This window comes from Podarcis filfolensis, assembly GCF_964270895.1.
Source record: "Podarcis filfolensis genome assembly, chromosome: 9".
Lineage (NCBI taxonomy): Eukaryota > Metazoa > Chordata > Lepidosauria > Squamata > Lacertidae > Podarcis > Podarcis filfolensis.
In genome coordinates this window covers 6,110,871-6,136,464 of record NC_139610.1, presented here as the reverse complement: position 1 = coordinate 6,136,464, position 25,594 = coordinate 6,110,871, and the positions used below count along the sequence as shown (strand labels likewise).

Sequence of the window (25,594 nt, the reverse complement as noted above, 5' to 3'; positions counted from 1 at the left end):
CCCCAGCTCTGTGAAGTATTGCTCTCTTCCTTGATCAAACCCCACCTGCAGTCCTGGGTCCAGTTCTGGGCACCGATAGATTCAAGTTACAAGGAAGGAGATTCAAACTAAACATCAGGAAGAATTTTCTGATGAAACAAAAAAAAATTTTCTTTCCAGTAGCACCTTAAAGACCAACTAAGTTAGTTCTTGGTATGAGCTTTCGTGTGCATGCACACTTCTTCAGATACACTGAAACAGAAGTTGCCAGATCCTTCTATATAGTGAGAAGGTGGGGAGGGGTATTACTCAGAAGGGTGGTGGGAATGGGTGATTGGCAGATAGCTGTGATGAGCCTGTTGACGACTCTTAACGACTGCAATAGGTCTTACAGGGAAAAGCAAGGGGTGAGAAGGTGAAAAATGGCTTTGTCATGTATAATGAGATAAGAATCCAATGTCTTTGTTCAGACCAGGTCTCTCCATGGTTTTAAGTTTGGTAATGAGTTGCAATTCAGCAGCTTCTCTTTCCAGTCTATTTCTACTGGAAAGGAAAAAAAAATTGTTTTGACTATGGCAGACCAACACGGCTACCTATCTGTAATTTTCTGATGGTAAGAGCTGTTTGACAGTGGAACGGACTCCTTTACTGGAGGTTTTTAAGCAGAGGTTCAATGGTCATCTATCATGGATCTTTAGTTGAAATTTGTGCATTGAAGGGGGTTGGACCCTCAGGGTCCCTTCCACCTCTACAGTTCTATGATTCTATTCATGACTAACCTAGCCTACCTCACAGGATTTCTGTGAAGGTAAGGCTGCACTTCACCTCAGAGTAAATCTGAACACATTCAGACTTATTTTTAATAGATATGCATAGGATTGTGCTGTAAAACCTAAGCCACTTTTTAAAAAGGGCGAGAGAGTCAGGCACAGGAAGTAAACAGGGCTAGATTTCATTTTATGAAGGTGGACTATGCTGCTCTTTGTGCTAGGGGCATACAGCACCACAGAATATACAGAGCAGCATACAGAGGGATTTAAGCAGATTAATTTTACTAGTTTGTATGTTTGGTATTAAGTACTTGTTTTACTGCACCCAGTCCTGAGATGATGCGATGCAGGGTGGGATGTAAATATTTTAAATATATAACTACACTTTCTATTGGGTTTTGAAATTTCAAAGCCATTACTGGATCGTATCAGGAAACAGGGTAATTCTGGAAAGCTTTTTGGAAGGGTAAACAGAGCAATATAAATGCCCCCTTGATTGGAGCACCTACTTATCTTGAAATATGCCACTTTAGTTGCAGAACTATATTCTTTGGGCATAGGCATTTAGAGCAAAGAAAGTTGAGAATGATGTTAACCTATTTGAGTCTAATGATCTTAAGATTAAAGAATCAAGGAGCTGGCAGATTTGTAGATTTTTTAGAAAGAGTACAGGAAATAGATAGGGCTGGTTTATTCTACCCCCCCCCCCCCCAAAAAGAAATAAAACTTAGGTCCCTTCTGAATGGAGTGTGTGTGTGTGTGTGTGTGTGCGCGCACACACACACACACACACACACACACACACACACACACACACTAGAGTCTTTAATTTTAGCTCTCCGTGTAATAAAAGGGTTTCTTCCCCTCAGAGGGTATAGACCGGCGGTTCTCCAAGTGGGCAGTAACAGTCCCTGGGGAGCGTTGGGGTTACCTAGTGTGGGTGGTAAGAGGCAAGGGGTGGCAGGAGAGTGCTGGAGGTATGAATGACTATCAAACTTTGAAAAGCTGGTCTCAGTGGGTCAGTTTTGTTGAATGAATTAAACTAAATAGCTTGAATTGGATTTAAATAAAATTGCAATTAATTGTTACTGTTTTGAATTGGGGATGAGTTTATGGGAACCAAGTGGGTAGTGTCCCAAAAACATTTGGGAACCCCTCATATAGACTGATGGTAGGAAGTCTGCCGTTGTCTTTTAAGTTGGTCACTTGTTCATTCTATGGCCCTTTGCACGTGTGAGAGAGGCTATGTCCTCAACATCTTGTTTCTTCAGTGTGAATTTGACTTCCCCACTCCTTGGAAGAAGCAACACTCTGAAGTTGTAAAACAGCCTAACTACCCTCTCAAGATGGTTTGGAAATTTCAGCTAGTACAGATGGCAGACAGCTTGTTCCCTGGGGCAAGGCAGTTTGAGCATATTGCACCGATCCTGGTCCGACTGCACTGGCTGCCAATTAGCTTTTGGTCCCAATTCAAAGTGCTGGTGTAGACCTATAAAGCATTAAACAGCTCAGGGCCCCAATACCTCAAGGACTGCCTCTCCCCATATGAACCTGCCCGGACCCTGAGATCATCCTCTGAGGCCCTTCTTTGTGTGACTCCTCCACGAGAGGTCCAGAGGGTGACAACACGAGAACGGGGCCTTTTCTTCAGTGGCTCCCCGTTTGTGGAGTGCTCTCCCCAGGGAGGTTTGGCTGGTGCCTTCATTATACACATTTAGGCATCAGGCAAAAACATTCCTCTTCAACCAGGCCTTTGGCTGATTGAATGTGTTGTGGGAGTGGGGATTATTGGTTTTTGTTCTTATTTTTATTACATATATTGTGTTTCATATATTGCTGTTTTATGTTGTGAACTGCCCTGAGATGAAGAGTGATATTCAAATATAATAAATCTAAATCTACATCTAAATCTAATAATGTAGTAATATATATAATAAATAATAATGCATGGTGATTTTGTGCCCCATTCAGTGTTTGTACACGGTGCATTTGGTGTTGGGTCCAGGTTTGGAAGCGCCTCATAGGCAAGATGCCTTCAGATCCGCAGTCTGAGGGCAGCATGCAAACATATTCTAAAAATGCAACTATAATAATGCAAATAAGCCAACAACATAGCCCACATTCAACTTCCCATTCGTTTAGAAAGTCACAATAGTTTAAAACTGTACAGCACCATCTTTGAAATCATATCAGTGCAGGCAAATTCAGATTTTCACTTCTGGCATCCCACTGTAAATGCTGCTGTCTTGAGCATTTGACAATATGTTCTGCATGTGGCATCCAATGTATATTTCAGGGACCCAGGACTTGCCAAGCTGTCTTCCTGCAGCCACCTTACATCTATCCATTGGTTGCATAGACCAGCCTTCAGTGCTGCCCCTCGTTTTCCTGGGAAAATTTGTTAGTTACCGGTACCTCCCCTTTCACTCTCTGCCTTCCCATCTGGTCACTGGATCAAGCATGCTTAGGGATAAGTTAATACCATACGCTAAATTGGATTGGGGAAGAGTGGGTGGGTAATTAGTCCCACAGGAGGCCCCAGGGGAGTGTAAAAGTGCATTTACTGGATACGCAAAGCATGCATTCTGGGCTTAATCTTTATTAATGTTTTCACGCACCCAGCTCTCTCCTGCCTTTCTCACAGAGAATTCACCAGGGCAGAAGAATGACACCCAACAGTGAAAGGAAACACACACACAAATGTGCATATCAGTTTTATTTCTGCTTTTGTGAAAGCAAGACGATGGGTAGTTGGCCTTGTCCTTTATTTGCAGTTTTATCTGGTGGCTCCGCAAAGCTCTGCAGTGCCTTTTGAATCATGTCATGTCTTGCACGGAGCCACTAGCACAGATGTTAAGTGGGCTGCCATAAAACTGGTTCAACAGAGGAATGGGAGGTCTGTCGGATACTTGTAAAACCATTTCAGACAGAAGCTGGGTTCCTCTTTGTTCTCACAACTGATTCCCCTATTTATGTATTATTTATTTCATAAAATTTATACACTGCTTGATTTTAAAAAATATAAAACAAGAAAATCAAAAAACATACAGCAATACTTTAAAACATACGAAAAGTTAAAATACTAAAGATTAATCTAAACTTTCCAAGCATCTGGGTGGGTTTGTCTGCACAAGAACGAGTACAGTGAGGGCACCTGCTTGATACCAGTAGGCAGGAGGTTCCAGAGTGTAGGTGCTGCTACGCTAAATGACCCGTGTCTTACAAATTCGGAACACCTGTGGCACCTGTAATAGTGCCAGTTCTGCTGATTGAAACGGTCAAGTGAGCCTTTATGCTTATGGGGTAAGGCAATCTCTCAAGTAGTCCCACATTGCTAAGGGCTTTATATACTTATAGAAACACCTTGAACCTGACCTGGTAGCAAACTGGCAACCTGTGGAGATCTCTGAGCACAGGCGTTATATGCTGACAAAGCCTGACTTGTGTCAGCAATCATGCTGCAACATTCTGCACAAACTGCAGCTTCTGCATTTTTGGTACTGGTGTATGTATTGGAAGTAGAACATCTCAACCAAACTATGTTTTAGGCCAAACCCATATATCCTTGTCTGTGAGAACTGGCCTGGTGTATCTACCTCCGCCGTGAAGTTGTTTGATGCAAGGTGAATTCTCTGTCTCAAGCCAATGTGCAATATGGAGATGATGATAATACTCTCATACCTTGCAGGGCTGTTGCAAAGATCACATTCCAAAAGTGTACATAAAGCTCTGTACAACATTCAGCAGCACTGTACAAATGCTAACTACTCTCCTTGATTCTTATTAGTCTTTCTTCAAATGTTATGGCCCTGTCTGTACAAAAGTGTAATGTTGGGAATATTTCCTCAAGAGCACCACAGAGGCAGTATGTGGCTGAGTACAGGTTGCCGCAGAGGGAGAAGGCTGCTGCCTTCACACTCTGCTTGTTGGGTCCCTAGAGATGCTGTTCGTCTGATCCAGCAGACCATTTCTTTTAGGGCTGCAGCTTAGTGGGGAAGGTCATGCTGCTTGTTCAGTGGCCAGAAGGCTTAAAAATTCTCAGCATCGCCAGGTTAGGCCTAGGAAAGTGTCTCATCTGAAGCCCTGGAGAGTCACCATCAGTCAGTATAGGCAGTTCTGAGCTGGATGGGTCACTGGCCTGACTGTGGGACTCAGCTGCCTTTGAGACCCATAAAAGCAGCAAGAAACATCTGGATCTCTTAACTTTTGGAAGGACGAACCACTAGGCTGGAGCAACCATTATTCTGCACCAGTAAGGCTGCTGCAGCCCCCAGAGTATTACATTTTAAGCATATGGGATGGTAGTCAACTATATTTTGGTCAAAGTAGACCTCTTGGACCTAACTTAGTCCAGTTCATTCATTCCAGTGGGTCTACTTAGTTGCAAATCACCCATGAAGGGTTGAAACACGCACACAAGCATACATACCCTGTTAACTTGTCAGGCTTTTTGACATTAAAAATATGTGGCATAAAAGAATTCCAGAGAATTGGTTAACAGGAACTTTTGTTTATCCTAGGAAGAGCAGCAAAGCAAACTCCTAAGGATTATGAATGTTTTCTGCTGCGGAGCCTGACAACATTTTGCAGGAAATCTGTCCTCTGGGCAGCATCTGTCATCTTTGGTTGGGGATTCTTGCCCTTTCCTGTCAAACTGGCCCTTAATATGTGATCTACCCACTGTGGCATTTCCTATTCTGCCTTGCTCGCCTGTTTTTGTTGTATTCCATTGCCTAGATTTGTTTACAATGTATATGAAAAGAAAAGAAAAGGAGCAAGCTTAAGTTCAGAAGTGATAAAGTAGTTTTTAAAAACATCCCTGCCAGAAGAGGAATTTCCTTACAGAGGCTTAAAACTCCTGAGGTTGTAAAAACCAAAGTAATCCTTCAAATCAAGGACACTTTTTTATTCTTAGCCGTTTTTTGCTTGCCTCAAACAATCAAAATGAGAGTTGCATGCTTTAATCAGCTTGATTGATTTAAAGCTTTAGCTTAATTATTGGGAGACTGATTTTATTCAGCAGTGCTTAGACTGAAAAGCCAACTTAGGTGTTTTTTTGTGTGTTTTTTTAATGTTTTGGCCTGGTGGTGTAATAAAGTTGACCTTTTCTTTTAACATTAAGGAACAGTTAGTTTAATAACGTGTACGTGTCTCGGACCCTTACTAATTACCTGGGAGCAACATGGGCTGCTAAGACTTCCGTAAGCAAGTGTTTTGCTTCTGTCGGACAGGTGAAGACAGCTCAGAAATGTTGCCACAGCCTGGCTTGGCATTATTTGAGGGAGCAGCCAGAATCCTTGGAACTCGGGAGCTCTCTCATGATTGTCAACCCTCCCACTCATTTTTTTGGCTTGAAGTAAGCCATAGTTTGCTATTTTTTACAAACTGGCAATGGTTTGTTTCACACCAGGATCGGAGGGAGAGAAATCTCTCTGTGGGAGGGAAAGAGGGAGTACCTGAACCCAAGAATTCTTATGCTCATTAAAGACAACACCAAACCATGGTTTGCTATTTATGAACTGCCATATAACACAATAGGGTTTGCTAATGTTGCCAAGAAATCCCTTGCTTGCAAACTTTCTGGTTAGGAGGAAGTTTTGATTTAAAGCTTTGGATCTAACTGTGTGCAAGTGTCCTGGCACCTCTTTCTCCAAAAACAAAGGCACCAGAAAAACAGATGGGGAATTTAGACCAAAGAAGCAATGGCATGGGAGGGGCATTTCTCAACTCTGTATCACCCTCAACCCCAAAATAACACAGTTATGGTGGCAAGAGATTGTGATCCACCTTTCTAATGCATCCATTGAGCTCCAGCCTCTACTCCAGGCCCAGTATTGGGCTTCCTTGAGAACCATAGGTTGGGAGTTCTGGTTCAGCTAAGCATTGTGTTCACAATCCATCCAGCAAAGAGGACCTGCTGAAAAGGGCTCTTCTTCCATTTGAGGGTTTCGTAGTGTTCCTCTAGTCATTAAGTGTATATCAATTGAATTCTGCTTCCTTGTGTGTGTTTTTTTTAAAACGTGCCAAACCTTACTGTGAATTTGGCCCTCTAGTTTCCAGCATGTCAGCTGAGCTTTGTTCCTTGACAAAGGTGTTGGCCTGTGTTCCATTTTCACATTTCTGGGGGGTGGGGTATGCTTGGCTTGTTCTTTCCATCTTCAAAATATTAGGAGACTTAACAAGACCAGATTTGCTGGCTGACAGAAGGAAGTTGTGCTGGAACAGAAAGGAAAGTTAGAGCCAATGGCCCTAAAACATGCAGCTTCCAGTCAGTGTTGAAACCCAGATGTTGCATGCTCACCGGCTGCCCATGACAGGGTGGGAAATAAATGCGTCATTTTGGTTACCAAACACTTGAGTGGTTAGGAAATAGGTCCGGAACGGCACCATGGCCAGACTTCAAAAGAGTTGTTCAGATAGTTAATACTATTGCACCATAAAACCTCTCTTCTACACTCCTTCCTAATGAAGCAAATCAGAAACAAAACGCCACCTTGTTATACTGTCGTACCTTGGAAGTTGAATGGAATCTGTTCTGGACTAAGAACTAAGCTGTTGAACACCAAGGTACGACTGTATTCTCCCCTGAGCTGTGCTACCCAAAAACTTGACACTTATACAGGCACAGTAGGCATCACAGCGTTCCTTCTGCAACGATTATGTGGTGAAAACTTTGGGATCAATTTTAGGGCCTGAAAAAGAGCTGTGACTATTATGCGGTGGCGGTGATTATGTAGTGAAATACGGTATTTAATTATATAAAAATAAGACACCCCAGCTCAAAAAACAAAGTATTTTGTTTTTGTTTTTGTTTCCATTTCTAAAATGAAGATGCTTTCATCTCTCCCCCCCCCCCCCCATTCCAGGTTGTGAGTGCTGCAGAACTGCCATGCAATTCCCAGTGGTTGCAATTTGACTTCTGCCACGGTCAGGGAAATGGAAGGCAAAACTTAAACCACAATAAATTCAGTTAAATACAGGAAAAGTTGCCCATCTCTGGTGTACTGGTACATGGGAACCCCTGAGGAGGAGCATTAAAATCGTGCTCAGAAATGGCACAGTAATCCTGCGCATGACCCAAAACTGTTGAGTTTTCACACCTTGGCCTCCTAAACATAATAAGCCGGCTGTTCCTCTTCCCCTAAGCCGGGCCTCTTCTCTGTCCGTTGCCTAGGTGCAGAGCTCTTCCGTATGGTCGGGTGTTTTTGCTTGCCCTAAGGGGAAGCGGGTGCCAGGAGGAGAGCTTTAGTGGTGTTACTGCACTTCTGTCACAAATAGGGACCCTGTTCTTCTTGCTGGGTAGCTGGGGATATTCTTATATTTTATAGAATGCACACAGCACCAACAATGTGAATGGTATTTTGAGTAACAGGCAAAGGACAGGTCACTCATAGGATCATAGAACTGTAGAAGTGAAAGGGACCCAAGGGTCATCATCTGAGAGTTAGCTCAGTTGGTAGAGTGTGAGACTCTCAATCCCAGGGTTGTTGGTTTGAGCTCCACTTTGGGCAAAAAGATTCCTTCATTGCAGGGGGTTGGGCTAGATGACGCTTGTGGTCCATTCCATGTCTACAGTTCTATGATTCTGTGATCTAGTCCAACCCACTGCAATGCAGGAAGCACAGCTGAAGAATCCCTGACAAGTTGCCATCCAACTTCTGTCTAGACACCTCCGTTGCAGGAGAGTCCGACTTCTTCCAAGGCAGTCTGTTCTACTCTAGAGCAGCTCTTACCACCAGAAAGTTCTTCCTCGTGTTTAGTTAGAATCTTGTTTCTTGTCATTTAAATACATTGCTTAGGATCCTCCTCTCTGGAGTGGCAGAAAACAAGCTTGCTCCATCTTCCATGCCCTCGCCTGCCGTTCAGATATTTCAAGATGGCTAGCCTATCACCTCTCAGTCACTGCCCACACTAACTTACAACCTTTTTTTTAAAAAAAATATTTTTATTAGGAATTTCAACAAGACATTTTATCAAAAAACATATCCTCCTTAATTCCCCCCTATTTCCCCCATCCCCATAAAGTAACCCACCCTCCCCTTCCCCCCCCAGACTTCCCTCAGCTCCTCTCTCTGGTTTATCAACAAATGTTATTCTCTGCATGTTACAAAATTGTATAGATCCTTAATTTATCTAACTAGCTATTATCAATAAAAAGTTTGTGAGTGTTTATTCAAAACCTGCCAAGGAGTCCAATTCATTTTGTTGTTTCTTTAAGTACTTTGTAAAAGGTTCCCATTCATCTTTAAAGTCACAGTGATCCTTCTCCCATAGTTTATGTGTCAAATTTTGCCAATTCTGCATAGTCCATCAGTTTCTCTTGCCATAGTTCTTTAGTCGGGATTTCCTCGTTCTTCCATCCTTGTGCTATTAAGACTCTTGCCGCCGTTGTCGCATACATGAATATATTTTTCAATTTCCTTGTCAGAACTTTCCCTACAATCCCTAACAAAAATTCTTCAGGTTTTTTAACAAATGTTAGATGGAACACAACTTACAATCTTAACTTCCACCAGGGCAACAGAAGGAGGAAAAACAGAGAGAGGAGATGGGAAGAATACATGTGCACTTGGGTTTACACATACTTGGATTTAGATTTAGGAGGGGACTGAGTGGTTGCGGCTAAGGCTTTACAGGAACTGTGGGATCACAGAGGTAGTCCAGCTGGAGTCAAGTGGCTTTTCCTTGCCCTCATTCTCTTCTTCCCTTTCTCTTTCTTTCTTTCTTTCTTTCCTGCTTCCTTCTTTTTGGCTGCAGGGACGCCAATCAACCGCATCCCCATCATGGCAAAGCAGATCCTCGACCTCTACATGCTCTACAAGCTGGTGACCGACAAGGGAGGGCTGGTGGAAATCATCAACAAGAAGATCTGGAGGGAGATCACCAAAGGCCTTAACCTACCCACCTCCATCACCAGTGCTGCATTTACACTTCGCACCCAGTAAGTCCTGGACCTTCCACAAGTTCTCAGTCTAGAACTAGATTAAGAGTTTGTGGCTGAGTTCTAAATGGTGTAGTTTCCTTGCAACTACCCTAGGAAAGGAGATGGGGAACACCTGAATCCGAGGCCCATCACAACTTTTCCCCATCTCAGTAAACTGTGATTCAGAACCCTGAAATTTCTACATTCCTGCTGTAATTAGTTATAGAAAAACATACTATTTTGCTTAGCTTCTTCTGTATTTTGGGTTGTGCCTTCTTCCAGCAGCTGATAGAACTGTTGATTTACTGAAGTTATCACCAAATTGAAGCCTGCCATCTCCTTCACCCTTTTAATAGCATTTCCATAATGCCATTTTTTACTTACTTTTATCTTATTTATTCTCACCCTCCCCTGCAACCCCTAGGTAGTATAACTGCAGTCAGATGAAATGTTCTGGCATTATATCTGAAATTTTGTCTGCTTATGAACCATGCTTTAAAAAGAGCTTCCAAGCTGGCCTGTCAAACCACAGTTTGTGCTAACTGTGGTTCATTGTTATGTTTGGATCCGCAGATCATTGGCAAATGACAGGGCACAAAGACATGAACACAAACTTACAGGAGCGGAGTCCTGATCAGATGAGAACTAAACAGACAAGCAGCTCAAATTATGGTGGGGTCTGTTGTAACTATGGTTAGCACAAACCATGGCTTGATGTCTGAATGAGCCCTGTGACTGTGCCTGGGCTGAGTGTTGACTAGAGTCCATCTCTGCTGTACCAAATGCTGCATTCTGTCTGGTTCTGCATCTCCTGTTCTTTGTTTTGTTTTTCTAGGTATATGAAGTACCTCTACGCCTATGAATGTGAGAAGAAGTCCTTAAGTTCTCCCGCTGAGCTGCAGGCTGCCATTGACGGCAACAGGCGGGAAGGCCGGCGGCCCAGCTACAGCTCCTCCTTGTTCAGCTACTCCCCTGCTGCCACGGGGCCTCCTTCACTCCTGTGCCCTCCAAAGATCCGCTTCCCCATCGTTAGCCTCACCCCTGGTGGCGGAACCAGCAACCCTCACCTGTCTTCAGCAGGCGCTCTCAGGAAAGGTCAGCCACTTACCTGGTTCGTCATTTGGGTGGTCTGAAGGGCCAGGTGCTCAGGTTTAGCAGTCAGATGGATACAGTGGGTGAGGGTGTGTTTGCACATGCATACATGCACGCACGGTGTGGCTCACAGTGGCCACTTCCTCCAACAGATGTGAGCATTTCAGCTGGACAGAACCCTGAGGTATCCCACAAGTGAGAGCCATGGGGTCTGAACATTCATCCCCCAACACCACTTTCTGGACACGGCCCAGGAGGAAGGAGCGGAACCACTGTATAACAGTGCCTCCAGCCCCTCAAGGCGGTCTAGAAGGATGTCATGGTCGATGGTATCAAAGGCCGCTGAGAGATCCAGCAGAACTAGGAAACAGCTTTCACCTTTGTCCCTAGCCCATCGGTGACCATCGACCAGGCAGTTTCAGTCCCATGGTGAGGCCTGAATCCCAACTGGAAGGGATCCAAATGGTCCGCATCCTCCAGGCGTGCTTGGAGTTGTTCAGCAACTACCCGCTCAATCACCATGCCAAAGAATGGAAGATTTGAGACTGGGCAATAGTTGGCCATATTGGCCGGGTCTAAAGATGTTTTTTTAAGAAGTGGTTTAATAACCTCCTCTTTCATTGGGTTTGGGAAGGCTCCCTCGTAGAGGGAAGCATTCACCACCCCGCAGAGTCCACTACTAGCCCTTCCCAGCTTGCTTTTATTAGCTAGGATGGGCAAGGATCAAGGAGGCAGGTGGTCGGTTTCACTCGAATCCTTACCTTGCACAACTGTTTTGCTATCAAACAGCTCTTTCCTTCAGAAAGTTCTTCTTAACATACAGCCAGGATCTCCTTTCTTGTCATTTGAATCCATTGATTTGAGTCCTATCCTCTGGGGCAGAGATTTACAACTGCTCTCAGCCAGTCTCAAGCATCCTCCTCTGGGGCAGAATACTTAGTAAGTGGTGGCTGGGCAACACTGTGCTGTGTCAGATGAAACTGAATTTCTGGACTTATTTCCAAAACCACTTTAATCGCCGCAATGGATGATGACCTGTGCCAGGAGAAAGACAGGGAGCAGGACCCTACTGATTTCTTTCAGACCACCTGGACCCAGCTCTTCCCTGTCCCCAGAACCCCTACGGTCTCTTTCCTCATTCGCCTATTATTTATTTATTTAGCGTGTATACTGCCCTACACCCAAAGATCACATAATTTTTTGATGTCAGTGCCAGGGATGAAGCAGTTGCTGGCTGAGAGGGGAAAGAGAAGGGCAGTGCTACTAATAGCATTGTCGGGATGGTGCTTCCAGCCTTGGGCAAGTTGCCGGTTGAGCCATGGCTCCCACCTCAGCTTGCCTCGAGGTCCCTGAGTGGCCCGTTTGCTTTCCTAGGTGACGGCGTCCCCTTGACCGTGTCCACGCCAAACCGCATTGCCATGCCTGTGGCCTTGGCGAATCAGCAGGCGGCTGTGACGGCAGCGGCACGAACCGCTACCCTGGACCAGCTGAGGGAGAGGCTGGAGTCTGGGGAGCCCGCGGAGAAGGTGGCGCGGATGACGGAGGAGGAACAGCGCTTCATCCAGCAGGCCTTTCAGCGGAACCTCTTCAGCATGGCCCGGCAGCTGCCCATGAAGATCAAGATCAACGGCCGAGGTGAGGCCGCCCTGGCTCTGCTGCAGCCTTTGGACTATAACTCCCATCGGCCACAGCGAGCGCACGTAGTTCATCTGGAGAGCGTCAGGTTGGCAAAGGCTGATGGGAGTTGTAGTCTAAAATTGGTGGGTGGTAGCATCCCCTGGGGGTGGGGTTCCCTAGGGGGCTCTAAGAGGCAAGAGGGCAGCAGGGGGGGCACTGGAGGTGCTGATTTAAATCTCCTGCTAAGTGACCTTAAACCAGACATTGGGAAACAGGTGTCGCCATCAAGCCCACCCATCGCATTAAGAGTTTGCTGAACAGTGAAGCCATGACTAAATGTGGTATCTAAGACTTGTTCAGTGACTGACAGGCTTATCTTATATCAAGTTCATCAGTTAAGCTGAATTAATGGAACTAGCTTTCATTGGATGTTGAATAAAAGTGCAATTAATTGCTACTGTTTTGAATCTTATTGTGTAATTATCTTCCTTAGTGGGCTGTGCAGACTGCTATTCTGAATAATGCTTTTTGGAGGGGAGGGACTTGATGCATGAGGGAAGCACAGTACTCATCACAATGTCCTGGCCTCCCCCCCGCCCAAGAAAGGGATGTGGGCAGATAGGTGCAACTTCTTGGATTAAACCAGTGATGAGCAAACCACAGCCCTCAGACCACATTTGGCCTCGTTGGAGATTTTACCCCTTGAGAATCACCTGGCTACTCCTCCTTCTCACTCCTGACCCCCTTGGAGTGGACCAGAGAGCTGATCTGTCCCTTCCCAATAAAGCTGGCTTGGCAAACTGTGCAAGCAGGGGGTTTTTTCAGCCGGAACTCGCCAGAACTCAGTTCTGGCACCTCTCAGGTGGGCGCCATTGCCATTCTAAGAGAACGAGGGAGGTGGTGTTGATGCATTCCGGCACCTCTTTTTCCAGAAAAATAGCACTGATGAGGTGCCTGCCAGAAGTCTCATGAGATGCACTGGACTTGCTTTGCCACTGATGCGTCTTCATCACCTCAGCCAGAGAGGCATGAGTACAGAATGGTAGTTCGAAGGGACCCAAAGGGGTGGCAAGAACGGCAGGTCTACAGGGTCTATCACAGTCAGCTGCATGTTGGAGGAGGAGGGTGCTGGGGGCCATTGCCCAGTCTCAAAGCCCACCGCCAGCTGGGATGTGGTGTTTTCCAGATGCAGGGATCAGGCCCGCATGCTGAACAGTTTCCACGCCAGATGTGACCCTCAGTCCAAGCAAGAAAAATCGCCATCCCTGGTTTAAACCCCTTGTGCATGACTTCCTGTGTCCAGTGTTTCTCCAGCTGGTACTTTGAGCCATTCGGGGCCCATGGTTTCCTTCCATTTATTTTAATGGTGGATCAAGGCATAGTGCAGAGCAAGGTGAAATCTCTACCAGCTGACCAACTATGTTACAACTATCAGGTCTGGGGAGGAGGTGTGTGTGTGTGTGTGTGTGTGAGAGAGAGAGAGAGAGAGAGAGAGAGAGAGAGAGAGAGAGAGAGAGAGAGAGAGAGAGAGATGCCCAAGCCGGGTCTGTCCTATGTAGTGGGATGAGCATAACACAACTCACACTATTCTTTTGTCCTCCCCCACCAGAGGATAAATCAGATTCAGCAGCAACATCAGCAGCACTGAACTGGACCCCGTCTGGCTTTGGAAGCATTAATATGTCTGTGGAAATCAATGGCACAATCTATGCTGGTGAGAGAGAAAGTGTCCACTTCTGAAATGGGGCAAGGGTCTGAAGCAGGTGGATCCCTTGGAATCAGCCGCCCAATATTTGGAATAATCCAGCTTCAGGCTGAGCATTCTGCCAAGCTGCGGAATGGCTGGTCTCTGGAGAAAAATTCAGAACAATCCTCTGATCACACACATGGCTATTGATACGCCATTGCCGCTCTGAGGAAGCCAGAGCAGGGAGCTGCACGAATGTGGGTGGCTTTAAAAGAGGAGAGGGCTATCGATGGCTCCTAGCCAGGATGGCTATGCTTCTGTCTCCACAGATGGATGCAGCAGTGCTTCTGAACGCCAGTTGTTAGGACCCACAGGAGGGTAGAAGGCTCTTGTGCTTGGATCCTGATTGCTCGTTTCTCACAGGCATCAGGAAGGCCACAGTGAGAACAGGAAGCTGGACTAGATGGGTCCCCTTTGGCCTGATCCAGCAGAGCTCTTTTTGCATTCTTATGTTATCCTTGGCCTGCTAATCTTCCTCCCTTCTCTCTGCCCCGCAGGGGTCTTGTTTGCCCAGAAACCTGTCGTCCACCTCATTGCCGGATCCAGCACGCAGAGCACCGGCGGCGGCAGCAGCAGTTCCTCCCACTGTTCTCCTAGCCCGACCTCCTCCAGGGGCACACCTGGTGTTGAGCCCTCAACCAGCTGGTCTCTCTGAGGGGGAAGCAGGGAGGAGGTGCTCTCTCTCTCCCTGGCCCCAAGCGGTCCTGCCGGTGACCTCGCCTCGAGGAGCCCGCTTAGAAGACCAGCCAGTGGCAGAGAAGCAAAGATCCTGTGCTGGCAAGGATCCTGCCGAGGTGGTCTCTTGCTGCCCATCTCACCTTTCTTCAGGTCTTGCTGTGTCCTCGGTGGGAAAAGGAGGGCAAGGGGGCGGGGGCGGGGGGCGGGAGGGGACACAGGGCGTGTTTCAATCAGGGATTCTCTGGACAGGCTGTGTGAGTTTTTGTAGATGACTGAGCATCGCCACTGTAGCAAAAGGCGAAGGCAAGAAACCCATTTTTCCATGCTTCACACGACTTTTCCCCCCTAACGTGACTGCAGTGTATTGACAATCCTACCCCCCCAGAGGCAGGGGGGGAACATAGCTCTCTTCTCTCATATACCACCCCCACATCCTTTAATTCCTCTCTCCAGCTTGCTTTTACACACAGAGACACACAAACCCATATTTGATCCCTCTGTGTGTTAATGTGCAGGTCTTACTGGGTCTCTTTCCTCTTCCCAGTTAGCCAGCCTTGACTCAAAGAGCCAGTGCATCTCCTGCCTCCCTCTCTCCTTCTGGCCTTAGGTTTGGCCTGCTCGCTTCCTCGGGAGGAGTCTGACAGCATGGAAGTTCCCTTTCGTGCTGCTTCTGCAGCATTGAGCAAAGCGCCCCTGGGAGGCTGGACAGGTCTCTGGAGGAATCTGCACCAGCTGCCCTTCGCAGCTTTGCCCAGCCTTCCCTGCAGAACTGGGGCTCAGCCTCACTCCTATCCAGCCTCCCCATGAGGTCAAGTTGTGCAATTCTGTTTCTCCATTCTTTCTGCCTCAGGGGTGGGTGGGGATGCATGGAAATTTTTAATTTTATTTTAAAAAACTCTTACCAGTCAGAAAGCTAAAGGTGAAAGTGGTTAGGGGCTCATCTAGGTCAGGCACATTTTATGCTCCACCCACCCTTGCTTCCCTGTCCTCTCTCCCCCAAATGTAACTGGGATTGGGCACCCTGATGCTGAAAAAACAAAGCTGTTCTTGCATTGCTGCTGCCTGTGTCCACTCACTTGACACTTGCCGAGAATCCTCTGTGATCCCAGCCTATCAAAGGCGGATTGGCTGCTTCCTTGTGCGTTGGTGGGGCCAGCCCAAATTGACTGCCCCACAGCCCTAGAACAACCAGGGGCTTCTGAGCACCTTCCCCCACATCTTCCCTTCTAAAATCTTGATGAGGGAGCCGTGTGTTGTTCCTCAGGACAGATGAACTCCTCAGTTGCTTCCCCCTCCACACTTGTGCACACACTTCGCACTTCCTTGTACCTCCCCCCTTGAACTTCTGCCTGTTTCTGCTTCCTCCTTGTAGCAGAAGCCCGCTGCCTGCCTGTTGCACCGGCAGCCCCCACCTCCTTGCCAACAGGGATCCGCCCTCCCTCTCCTACCCTGACGAGTCTCAGTCATGCTACAGATCTGCATCAGCTTCTCCTGAGCAGATGAAATACCTCAAAAATATGTACTTATTGCTGTGTTGTTGTTGGGATTTATTTTTTTTCTCTTTCTCTCTTCTGGAAGGATTTGCATATGTTAAAGCTTCTTTTTATATGTCTTGTTGACTGCTTTTTATTTTAAATTTTATATATTGTAGCACCAAAGACACACCAAAAAAAAAGAGCCCCCTGAGTTGAAGGATCAGAAACCTTTGATGTCCTCAAGATAGCATGGAAGCACTTGGCTCATGGGGTAATAGGTGGTGGTGGAAGATGCAGGTTGATTTCTCAGGCTGACTTTCTCTCTTTCCCTCTTGTTGGTTTGATGTTGCTTTCTCCTTGAAGGGCTTATTAGTTGTTCAGGATTTTCAAAACAATACATGTTAGGTGCATCTCAGTCCCAAAACAGTAAGAGGACTTTGTTTCCTTATTACCCTTGAAGTAAAGTCCTGTGCTGCAATTCTGATTATTTCTGGCCTCTTGAGAGCTCGCTGGTTCTCATGGGATTCTAACCCAAGGCCTGCATGGTAGGTGGAGCTCTGGAGGCAGCTAGGCCCTCTCAGAAGTGCAGGTGTTTCTCTCCCCTTTCATTCCCCTCTTTTTTAAAGGCTCCCTCAGAGGGAAAGCAGAACCCCCAGCTTGGAAAAGCTAGGCACATCTGTAACTGTGAAGCTACTGGGAATGGCTGAAGTGATTTTTTTTTTTTTCCGGCTACACGAAATAGATTGGGGGACACACGTGCACTAAATCCTCTTCCTTCCACGATGTTGCTTTTGGAGAAGTTCCTGCAGAGGAAAAATACGCCCTTGGGAGGGAAACTATTTGTATTTGAAGGGTGCATTTAAAATGCATTATGAGTTAATAAATAAGAATGTTCCTTTCTGGACACATCTTTGAGCACAACAATGGACCACCTGAGAAGGCAGTGGACTCTCCTTGCCTGTATGTTTTTTAAGCAGAGGCCGGAAAGCCACCTGTCAGGGATGCTTTAGTTGTGATTCCTGCATGGCCGGGGGTTGGACTCGATGTCCCATCCAACTCCACAATTCTGTTAGTCTTTGATGGTGCTCGGTCCTGCAGGTTTTCTGTTTAAAAAAAATACTGGATTTCTAGGTCCAGTATGTTTCTCCCAGGCGTGTTCCTCTGCAGTTACTTACCCAAGGCACTCCCAACCGCTGTGTATGTGAGCATGTACCACTGGGCCAAGGAAATTGCTGTGGTGCCAAGTTCACCAAGTGACACCACATTCGTCCCTCCACCAATCAGATTTATCAAAGGGAACGTGAGCAAGAGAAGACGCCATTCCTGCTGGAAGGCCTCAAGTCTGCGCCAGGGAGGCTCAGCTGGCAAACCAGATGTGGCCTGCAAAGCAATCTTACCTGGCCTGCAGCCACCCTGCCAAACTTTAAGCAAGGCATTGTAAAAAGTCTAGCCTTTGTAGGAGAGAAAGAGATTCCACACTTCAGTGTTATCTCTCTTCAGCCAACAGCTGCTTGGAAAAGCAATGGGACACTGGATGCTTTCCAGCAGACAAAACTGCAGAGAACCAAGTCGATCCATCAAAATCTTGTTTTTAAAAATGCAACAGCAGCATAATCCTACTACTAAATTGTCACAGAATACAAACAAACCTTGAAGAAAAGATCTGCTGAAACTGAAAGCTTGCTCATACTTGGGGTGTTTTAGTTGACCTGATAAAGGATTTACACTGCTGTTACTGTAGGAGATTCCCTACCCATTTCATTGTATTGCTGTCTCATGCAGATTCTGGGAAAAACAAAGCTCCACACCCAGGCTACCTCTTTTGCAGATCTTTGCGAAGCAATTCTGCCCCCCTCCCCCAACCGATTGCCTTATCCCAAGTGACTGCATTGCTCCCAAACTGTGACACTCATTCGTCCTGGATGATTCGGGGCAGATAGTGTGTCAAAACACACCTCTGGCCCCTGGGCTGCTGCTCTAGGGAGCACAGAAGCCTGGGTCAGATCTGGCCAGCTGTGGACCAAATAGTCTGCAAACATTTTTTTTCCTCCCACAACCTTGCTAGATTTGAATGAAACATGTGGCTGGAATTCTCCCAGCATACTCAATTGATGGGGATTCCACAGGATAGCATTCTCTTTCTGTTTGGGTCTTTGCAAATAATATCCCAGACCTGACTACGCTAAGGTGTGTTGCGGATTGTGCAGCAAAATCCAGCTCTTTCCCCTGCAGCAGCAGCGACCCCCCACCCCCACCCCCAGCTGACTTGATAAGGCCGAGGCCTTATCTGTGGCCAGTTCTCAGGGCCCCTTGCGATTCTACTTGGCTCCCTTACTGTCAAGAGTATGGCTGTTCCTCCTCTTGAAACAGAGAAGGTAGGAGAAGTGGCAGCTGGAGGCTGTGGTGTCGAAAATCCAAAGGCTGCCTTCAGCTTTCCACAACGGCATATTGCTTGTTGCCCCCATTTGCATTGGAAGCCCCCAGCCAAAAACATTTTGTCCTCCTAGGTGTTTCCTCCACCAGGAGCCAGGAGCTAAAGTATCTGTTAGCAGTAAAACCTGTAGTCCACCTGCTTTCCTTTGGCAGAGGTGGTCTGGTTGTAAAGGCAGCTGGCTGACTTTATTCTAGCAAGCAGGAAGGTTGCCAAAGTTGGCATGGGATTTGTCTCCGTGGGCCTCTTGGCTCATTGCCTCAGGCCTCCTTCGCTTTTAAGCAGAGCCTGCACCACAACCAGGGTTGGGTGTGAATCTTCTCGGGCGTTTTTGCTGGCTAATTCTTTTTCTTTCTGTATTGTGTGTGTGTGTTTTCCCCCACCACCACTCCCAGCAATGGAAGATTGTCCCATTTGCAGCGGTGGTTGTTTTCCAGCTTAGCATCCTACAAGGCTGCTTTGTACAAAGCCAGGCCGTGGGTCCATTGAGCTCAACATCCTCTGCACCAACTGGAAGCAGCTCTCCAGGGTTTCAGGCAGGCCGTAAGCAAAACAGGTGCTGCAGCACTGAGCTGTTCCCCTTCCATTAGGAAGTTGAGATCCACTGAGTAATTCTAACGAATCCTGATAAGACTGCTTTTGTCTTGTAAGCATAGGTTTCCAGGCCTCAGTTTTGGGGGCTGGTGGTGGTGGATGAGCACTTGAAGGTGTCCAGTATGGTTTCTGCATTTAATACGGCTCTAACCTTTCCTGCACAAATTTCCCCAATACTCACGTGACCTGACACTTCCTCTCCCAATCCCTACCCAAGTGGAACACACAGAACAAAATCCTGTAACCATATAAACACAGGTGAATATTGTGCAGAGTTGCTTGATCTGCATAACTCGGTTTCCTGGTTTCAGAACTTGTGGCTTCAGCTTTTCTTTTCTTTTTTATCCTAGTGCAGAGTTCTAAGTTGGGGGGGGGATGGCTTTTTCCTAAACACCTTCTCTCCCCCCACCCCAAGCTCTGTCAGCAGTGGATTCTGGGATTTCTTGCTTTAATGTGTACCAAGCTAGACACAGAAGTGGCAGAGAGAACTTGGGTCTGTTCTGATTTATGTGTGAAGCAGGCATGGGAGGATAAGGGGCCTGATTTAATAATAAATCACTGAAAGCATAAAAGTTCATATAGTTACTGGGAGGTGAACCTTCACCCTCCAGCACTTTCCTCTCAACCACACTCTCCTGGGTGTCAGAGTTTGGCTCTGGGCACAGGGAACATCTGGAGGGTGATGGGAACTGGCTTGGAAGAAGGGTAAACTGTGGGGCAACCTCCAAACCCATGTGCCCCAATTGATTTAAAAAGGAGCCCACTCCTCCCAGTCATCTGCGTTACCTCGAGTTTCAGGCAGAGCTGAGTTTCCGCCAACGGGTCTCTCACTGCTCTGTCCAGTTTGGTCCCATTGCACTCGATACCGTTTGCATTTCTTGCACAGGAAGGTGCTTGGAGCCCTGGGGTGGCCTCTGCCCTCCAGGCCCATCGGTTTCCTCACTCACCTAAACTGAAAGCAGCCAGGGAGCTAAAGGGTCGTTCTGAATCCAGTTCAGGGAAAAGGGTAGATTTTGGGATTTGTAACGACATTTATAAGTATATACCTCATTAAAATAAGCTGCAGCATCAAACTTCAGGCCCTTGGCTGTTTTCTGGGTCAGCCATTTCAGGTTGTAGAAATCCATCCCCTCTCCTTCCTTCCCCTCTTTTTGATGGGCAGGGTTGTATCGCTGTTTGTGCTGTGCTTTGCCAGGCTTTGGAGGTCGGTGGAGAAACCAGCAGCAGGTTTTTGGCTCGGTGAGGTGCAGGTGGGGCATTCACTCCACCTTACCCAATTCTGAATATTGAAAGATTGTATGACGCTCAGGGCTTTTGATATGACAGAAAGGGCTGCCCCTCCACCCTGGTCTTAGTTTCATTTGCAGAGGCAGTTTCCTTTTCACCCCCAGCTCAAGCACGAAATCCCACAGCAGAGATGCTGGTCTTGTGGGTGAGGTGCATCCCCACAAGAAAGGATCTTCCAGGCTCTCCTTGGCTTAGCTCTGGATTGTGCAAAGGGTTGCACACAGCCTGTGCTCTGCCACTGAACTACGGTAAAAAACAACACCACCCCTCCTTTCTGTTGCCCTGGGAAAGAGGGCCCAGTGGCACCAGAAGACTCCAGGACAAGGCCCTTCAGCCGTGGAGGTGGAAGTGGGGTTGCTGCCCCAGAGAGGAGCTCTGGGTCCTCCCAAGCAAATAGGACTTGACAACACACACACAGACAGAGCCCTTTCTTAGCGGCTGCCTCTTCCAGGCAGATCCAAAGGAGGGAAGGAGGCAGGTGGTTCTAAGATCTGCCACCACTTTTGCAGCAGCTGCACAGCTAGGGGTGTTTTTCTCTCTCTCTCTCTCTTAACTATTTAAAGGAAGAAATAAAATGTGATAGCCTAGATGGTGAATAAATAAATACCTCAGATGTTTCCTTCCAGCAAGTGTCTGTATATGTTGTTGGTGGGTTTTTTTTTTCTATCTTACATGTTATCTGAATGTTTATATTCCAATAAACTTCTACCTCTTCATACAACGGCTATGCACTTCTTCCTCTTTGTGCCATTTTTCGTTTGTTTCCCCCCACTGCTGCTTCCCCTTTTGTAGCTCCTTGGAAAAGCCAAACAGCAGCTCTTCCATTCCAACACTTTGGCAGAATCCTGTTGTGGGAAAGGATTTAAAAGCCCTTCCAGGAAGCGGACATTGTTCTTGTTGTTATTTAAATTTATGTACTGCCCTTCATCAGGAGACCACGGGGCAGTTTACAACACAGAACCTAAAATACATAACATAATATCAAACAAAACAAAACAAAACACACCCATACACACAGCTTAAAAGGCCATAAATTGTTTTATTAGCCCAAGGCCTGCCTGAAGAGGAAAGCTTTTGCCTGGCACCTAAAGATATGTAATGGAGGTGCTAGGTGAGCCTCCCTGGGGAGAGCATCCCACAAGTGGGGAGCCACCACAGAAAAGGCCCGTTCTCATGTTGCCATCTTCCAGACGAGTAGGCACACAAAGGAGGGCCTCAGAGGATTATCTTGGGTAGGTTCATATGGAGAGAGGTGGTCCTTGAGTTATTGTGGTCCTGAGCTGTTTAAGGCTTTATAGGTCAAAAGCAGCACTTTGAATTGGGCCCAGAAACTAACTGGCAGCCAGTGTAGTCGGGCCAGGATTGGCGTTCTCTGCATGGCTGATGGGATGGTGGCAACATTAGGTTCCCTGTCCCTGGCTTGCTTTGACAGCTGGGTCTTGGATAGAGATGAGTCTTTCCCCTTCTCTGCTCCCAGGTGCTGAACATCCTGCTTTCTTCTTCATGAAGCTCAAGGTGCCATAAGAGGCCCAAAGGGGTCCCCCATCCAGGGAGCGATGGCCAGAGCTGCCACCTCTTGATTTGCTTTCTATTGCATTTGCATCCTGGTCTCTTAAGAGAGTGGGGGGGGGCTTTCACATGTTGTTGGACCCCAGCCAACATAGCCAGTGGCCAGTGAGGATGGGAGTTGGAGCTAAGCATCATCCAGACCAGGGGTCAGCAAACTTTTTCAGCAGGGGGCCGGTCCACTGTCCCTCAGACTTTGTGGGGGGCCGGACTGTATTTTTGGGGGGGAGGGGGGAAATGAACAAATTCCTATGCCCCACAAATAACCCAGAAATGCATTTAAATAAAAGGACACATTCTACTCATGTAAAACACACGGATTCCCAGACTGTCCACGGGCTGCATTTAGAAGGCAATTGGGCCAGATCCGGCCCCCGGGCCTTAGTTTGTATGCCCATGGTCTGGACGGACACGTGCTCCCTAGCCCTGCGCTTGGGAAATTTAGTTGGTGCCCAGGGTTCCCCCTTCCCCTCCATTTTATCTTCACACCAAACCTTTGAGGTAGACTAAGCAGAGAGCTATCTCTATCAAAAATTGTTGACCTATAAATACTATGAGCTGACAACTTTAAAGTCAGTAAATAAAAAAACCCAGTAAAAATACTGGGGAAAAGAGAGCACCTCGAATTACCACATCTGATATGTCCTTTGTGATTGGTGAGCTGAAATCTGTCAGAAGGCCCAGATATTTCATATTTCAATCACGTGGACTTCCTTTATAGCAGGCATGTACAAAGTCCGTTTTGGGGTCTAATCCGGCAGCCCCTGTGGCAGTTTCCTGGGGTAAAATCCTAAAAAAAGCTCAACAACAACTTTGGTTGACCCCTTGGTCGGTCTCCTCACGGCCCTTCACTTCATCAAATTAATCACTGAATTTCTGTACTAAAAAAACAGACTAGGGCTGAGTGGTACCAGGTTTTCAGCATCGTGCTATATCAGCAGTTAAACACTGTGATATTCCAATACAGTGGTACCTCGGGTTAAGTACTTAATTCGTTCTGGAGGTCCGTTCTTAACCTGAAACTGTTCTTAACCTGAAGCACCACTTTAGCTAATGGGGCCTCCTGCTGCCGCTGCACCGCCAGAGCACAATTTCTGTTCTCATCCTGAAGCAAAGTTCTTAACCCGAGGTACTATTTCTGGGTTAGCGGAGTCTGTAACCTGAAAGGTCTGTAACCCGAGGTACCACTGTATATCACAATGTCAAATTGGAGATCAGGTGTGGGGATGAGGGAAGGAGCAGCTGCAGAGATTGGGTGGGTGGGAAGAGGAGAAGCAGGGTAGTCACCTCCACCACATGGGGATGTGGGTGCATCAAGCTGCGTCTACTGTGGCAGAGGCTGCTTTCCTGCTGGCTGAGAAAGGCTGTTCCGCCTCAGTGCCAGGGGAAGGTAGTGCCACGGTGCCTTGAAGTGAGGGCAACCAGCTGCCCTGTGAGGGAAGGCAGCTCAGATCAGCAGTGTTACTGGCTGAGATCATTGTGTGATATTGATGATGCCTTGAAATTGGACGCCCTGCTCTCCCTCACGAGAGGAGTGATATATTGCTGCTTATTGGCGGGGCAAAATTATTACTGCCGTGGGATTTCATAACAGAGTTTGGCCAATGTACTAAAACAGGCCATAAAATCTGTGATATTACCATGCAAAAATGACCAAAAAAAAAAATTAGTTGGGGAGAGGCAAGTGATGGATTCATGGTCCCCCAGGGGTCCACAGACCCCTAATTGGGAACCACTGCTCTCTTAGGCCAAGGGTCACCAAACCTTTTCAGCAGGGGGCCGGTCCACTGTCCCTCAGACCTTTGTGGGGGGCCAGACTATATTTTTTTGGGGGGGTGAACAAATTCCTATGCCCCACAAATAACCCAGAGATGCATTTTAAATAAAAGGACACATTCTACTTATGTAAAAACACGCTGATTCCCAGGCCGTCCGCAGGCCGGATTTAAAAGGTGATTGGGCCTTATCCGGGCCCCGGGCCTTAGTTTGCCTACCCATGCCTTAGGCTTTATTGCCTGATGTTTTGGTTGCATTTCTGTAAATAGATGAGCACAGTTACCAAAAAAAGAAAGTGTCAATAAGGAAACACAGATATGAGTCCCTGCGGTGCTGTGCTTAAGAGGCTTGTAGAAGGATGTGGAAGGCTTGGTTCAGAAACCCCACATGGCTGCACAGCTCTCGATGAGTGACCTCCAACCAGTGACCCTCGGCTCTTTGGGCCTGACCTACTTTGCAGGCCTTCTTCCCTGATCAATTTCAGAGCATGTTAGAAGCCCTCTTGGCTTGCAGTTCTCTATGCTTATCACTAGATGGCAGTACTGGCAAGGAACTCCTGCTAAAAGTGTTGCTCCTTTTTGCACCCATGTTTCTTCCCTTGACTGATTGAATTAATCAGGTTTGCTTGAATCAATAAAGGTGGTGGAGGTTTTTAAGCAGAGATTGGATGGCCATCTATCATGGACACTTTAGTTGAGATTCCTGCATTGCGGGAGGTTGGACTAGATGACCCGTGGGGTCCCAATTCTATGATTCTATGAATTGATCGGTTGCATTTCTAACCCACCTTTTTTCCTCCAAGGAGCTCAAGCACAGTGGTACCTCTACTTACGTGCCCCTCTTGTTACGTATCCTTCGGGATACACACGCGACAAACCCGGAAGTATATTTTCAGGGTTCACCGCGCATGCATGCGCAGTAGCACTCTATTGCGCTGCACATATGCACAGAACAGGCACCTCCGGTTGCAGAAACCTTGGGATCCGACTAGAGCTCCAGAACGGATCCCATCCACAACCGGAGGTACCGCTGTATATAATTCTCTGCCTCCTCATTTAATCCCCACAATTAATTTAATACTGTGTCTTAATGTTGTATCCTGCCCTGGGACCTTACGATGAATTAACAACAACTAAAACTACAGTAATTGTGCAGTAAATCCACTTTTAAAAAGAAACTGGCTTTTCTTTTTGCAGTTTGGAAAGTGACAGGGAAATAAATTGAAACCTGGGATGAATGAATATCAAAAGGGAAATTGGGGTGAGTGCCGAATGAGCACCCGTTGTCGTATGACCTTCCTGCAAACAAGTCAAAACTCAAAGACCAGAGATAGTCTACCCAGGGGTCAGCAAACCTTTTCAGCAGGAGGCCGGTCCACTGTCCCTCCGACCTTATGGGGGGGGTGAACTATTTTTTGGGGGGATGAACAAATTCCTATGCCCCACAAATAACCCAGAGATGCATTTTAAATAAAAGCACACATTCTACTCATGTAAAAACACCAGGCAGGCCCCATAAATAACCCAGAGATGCATTTTAAATAAAAGGACACATTCCACTCATGTAAAAACACGCTGATTCCCGGACCGTCCGGATTTAGAAGGCAATTGGGCCAGATCCGGCCCCTGGGCCTTAGTTTGCCTACCCATGGTCTAACCT

General features: G+C 46.9%; 1 protein-coding gene across 2 annotated transcripts in view; it reads left to right on the top strand.

Moving 5' to 3' along the window:
• The window catches only part of ARID3B (AT-rich interaction domain 3B), a 57,056-nt gene extending 35,741 nt beyond the window's left edge, over nt 1-21,315 (top strand). For both annotated transcript variants that reach the window (XM_083630480.1, XM_083630481.1), the window contains exons 5-9: nt 9,507-9,690; nt 10,508-10,767; nt 12,139-12,399; nt 13,991-14,095; nt 14,626-21,315. In XM_083630480.1, coding sequence (XP_083486606.1) covers nt 9,507-9,690; nt 10,508-10,767; nt 12,139-12,399; nt 13,991-14,095; nt 14,626-14,783 — 968 coding nt within the window. In that variant the 3' untranslated portion in view covers nt 14,784-21,315. The remainder of the gene's footprint in view (nt 1-9,506; nt 9,691-10,507; nt 10,768-12,138; nt 12,400-13,990; nt 14,096-14,625) is intronic.
• The last annotated feature ends 4,279 nt before the right edge of the window (nt 21,316-25,594 follow it).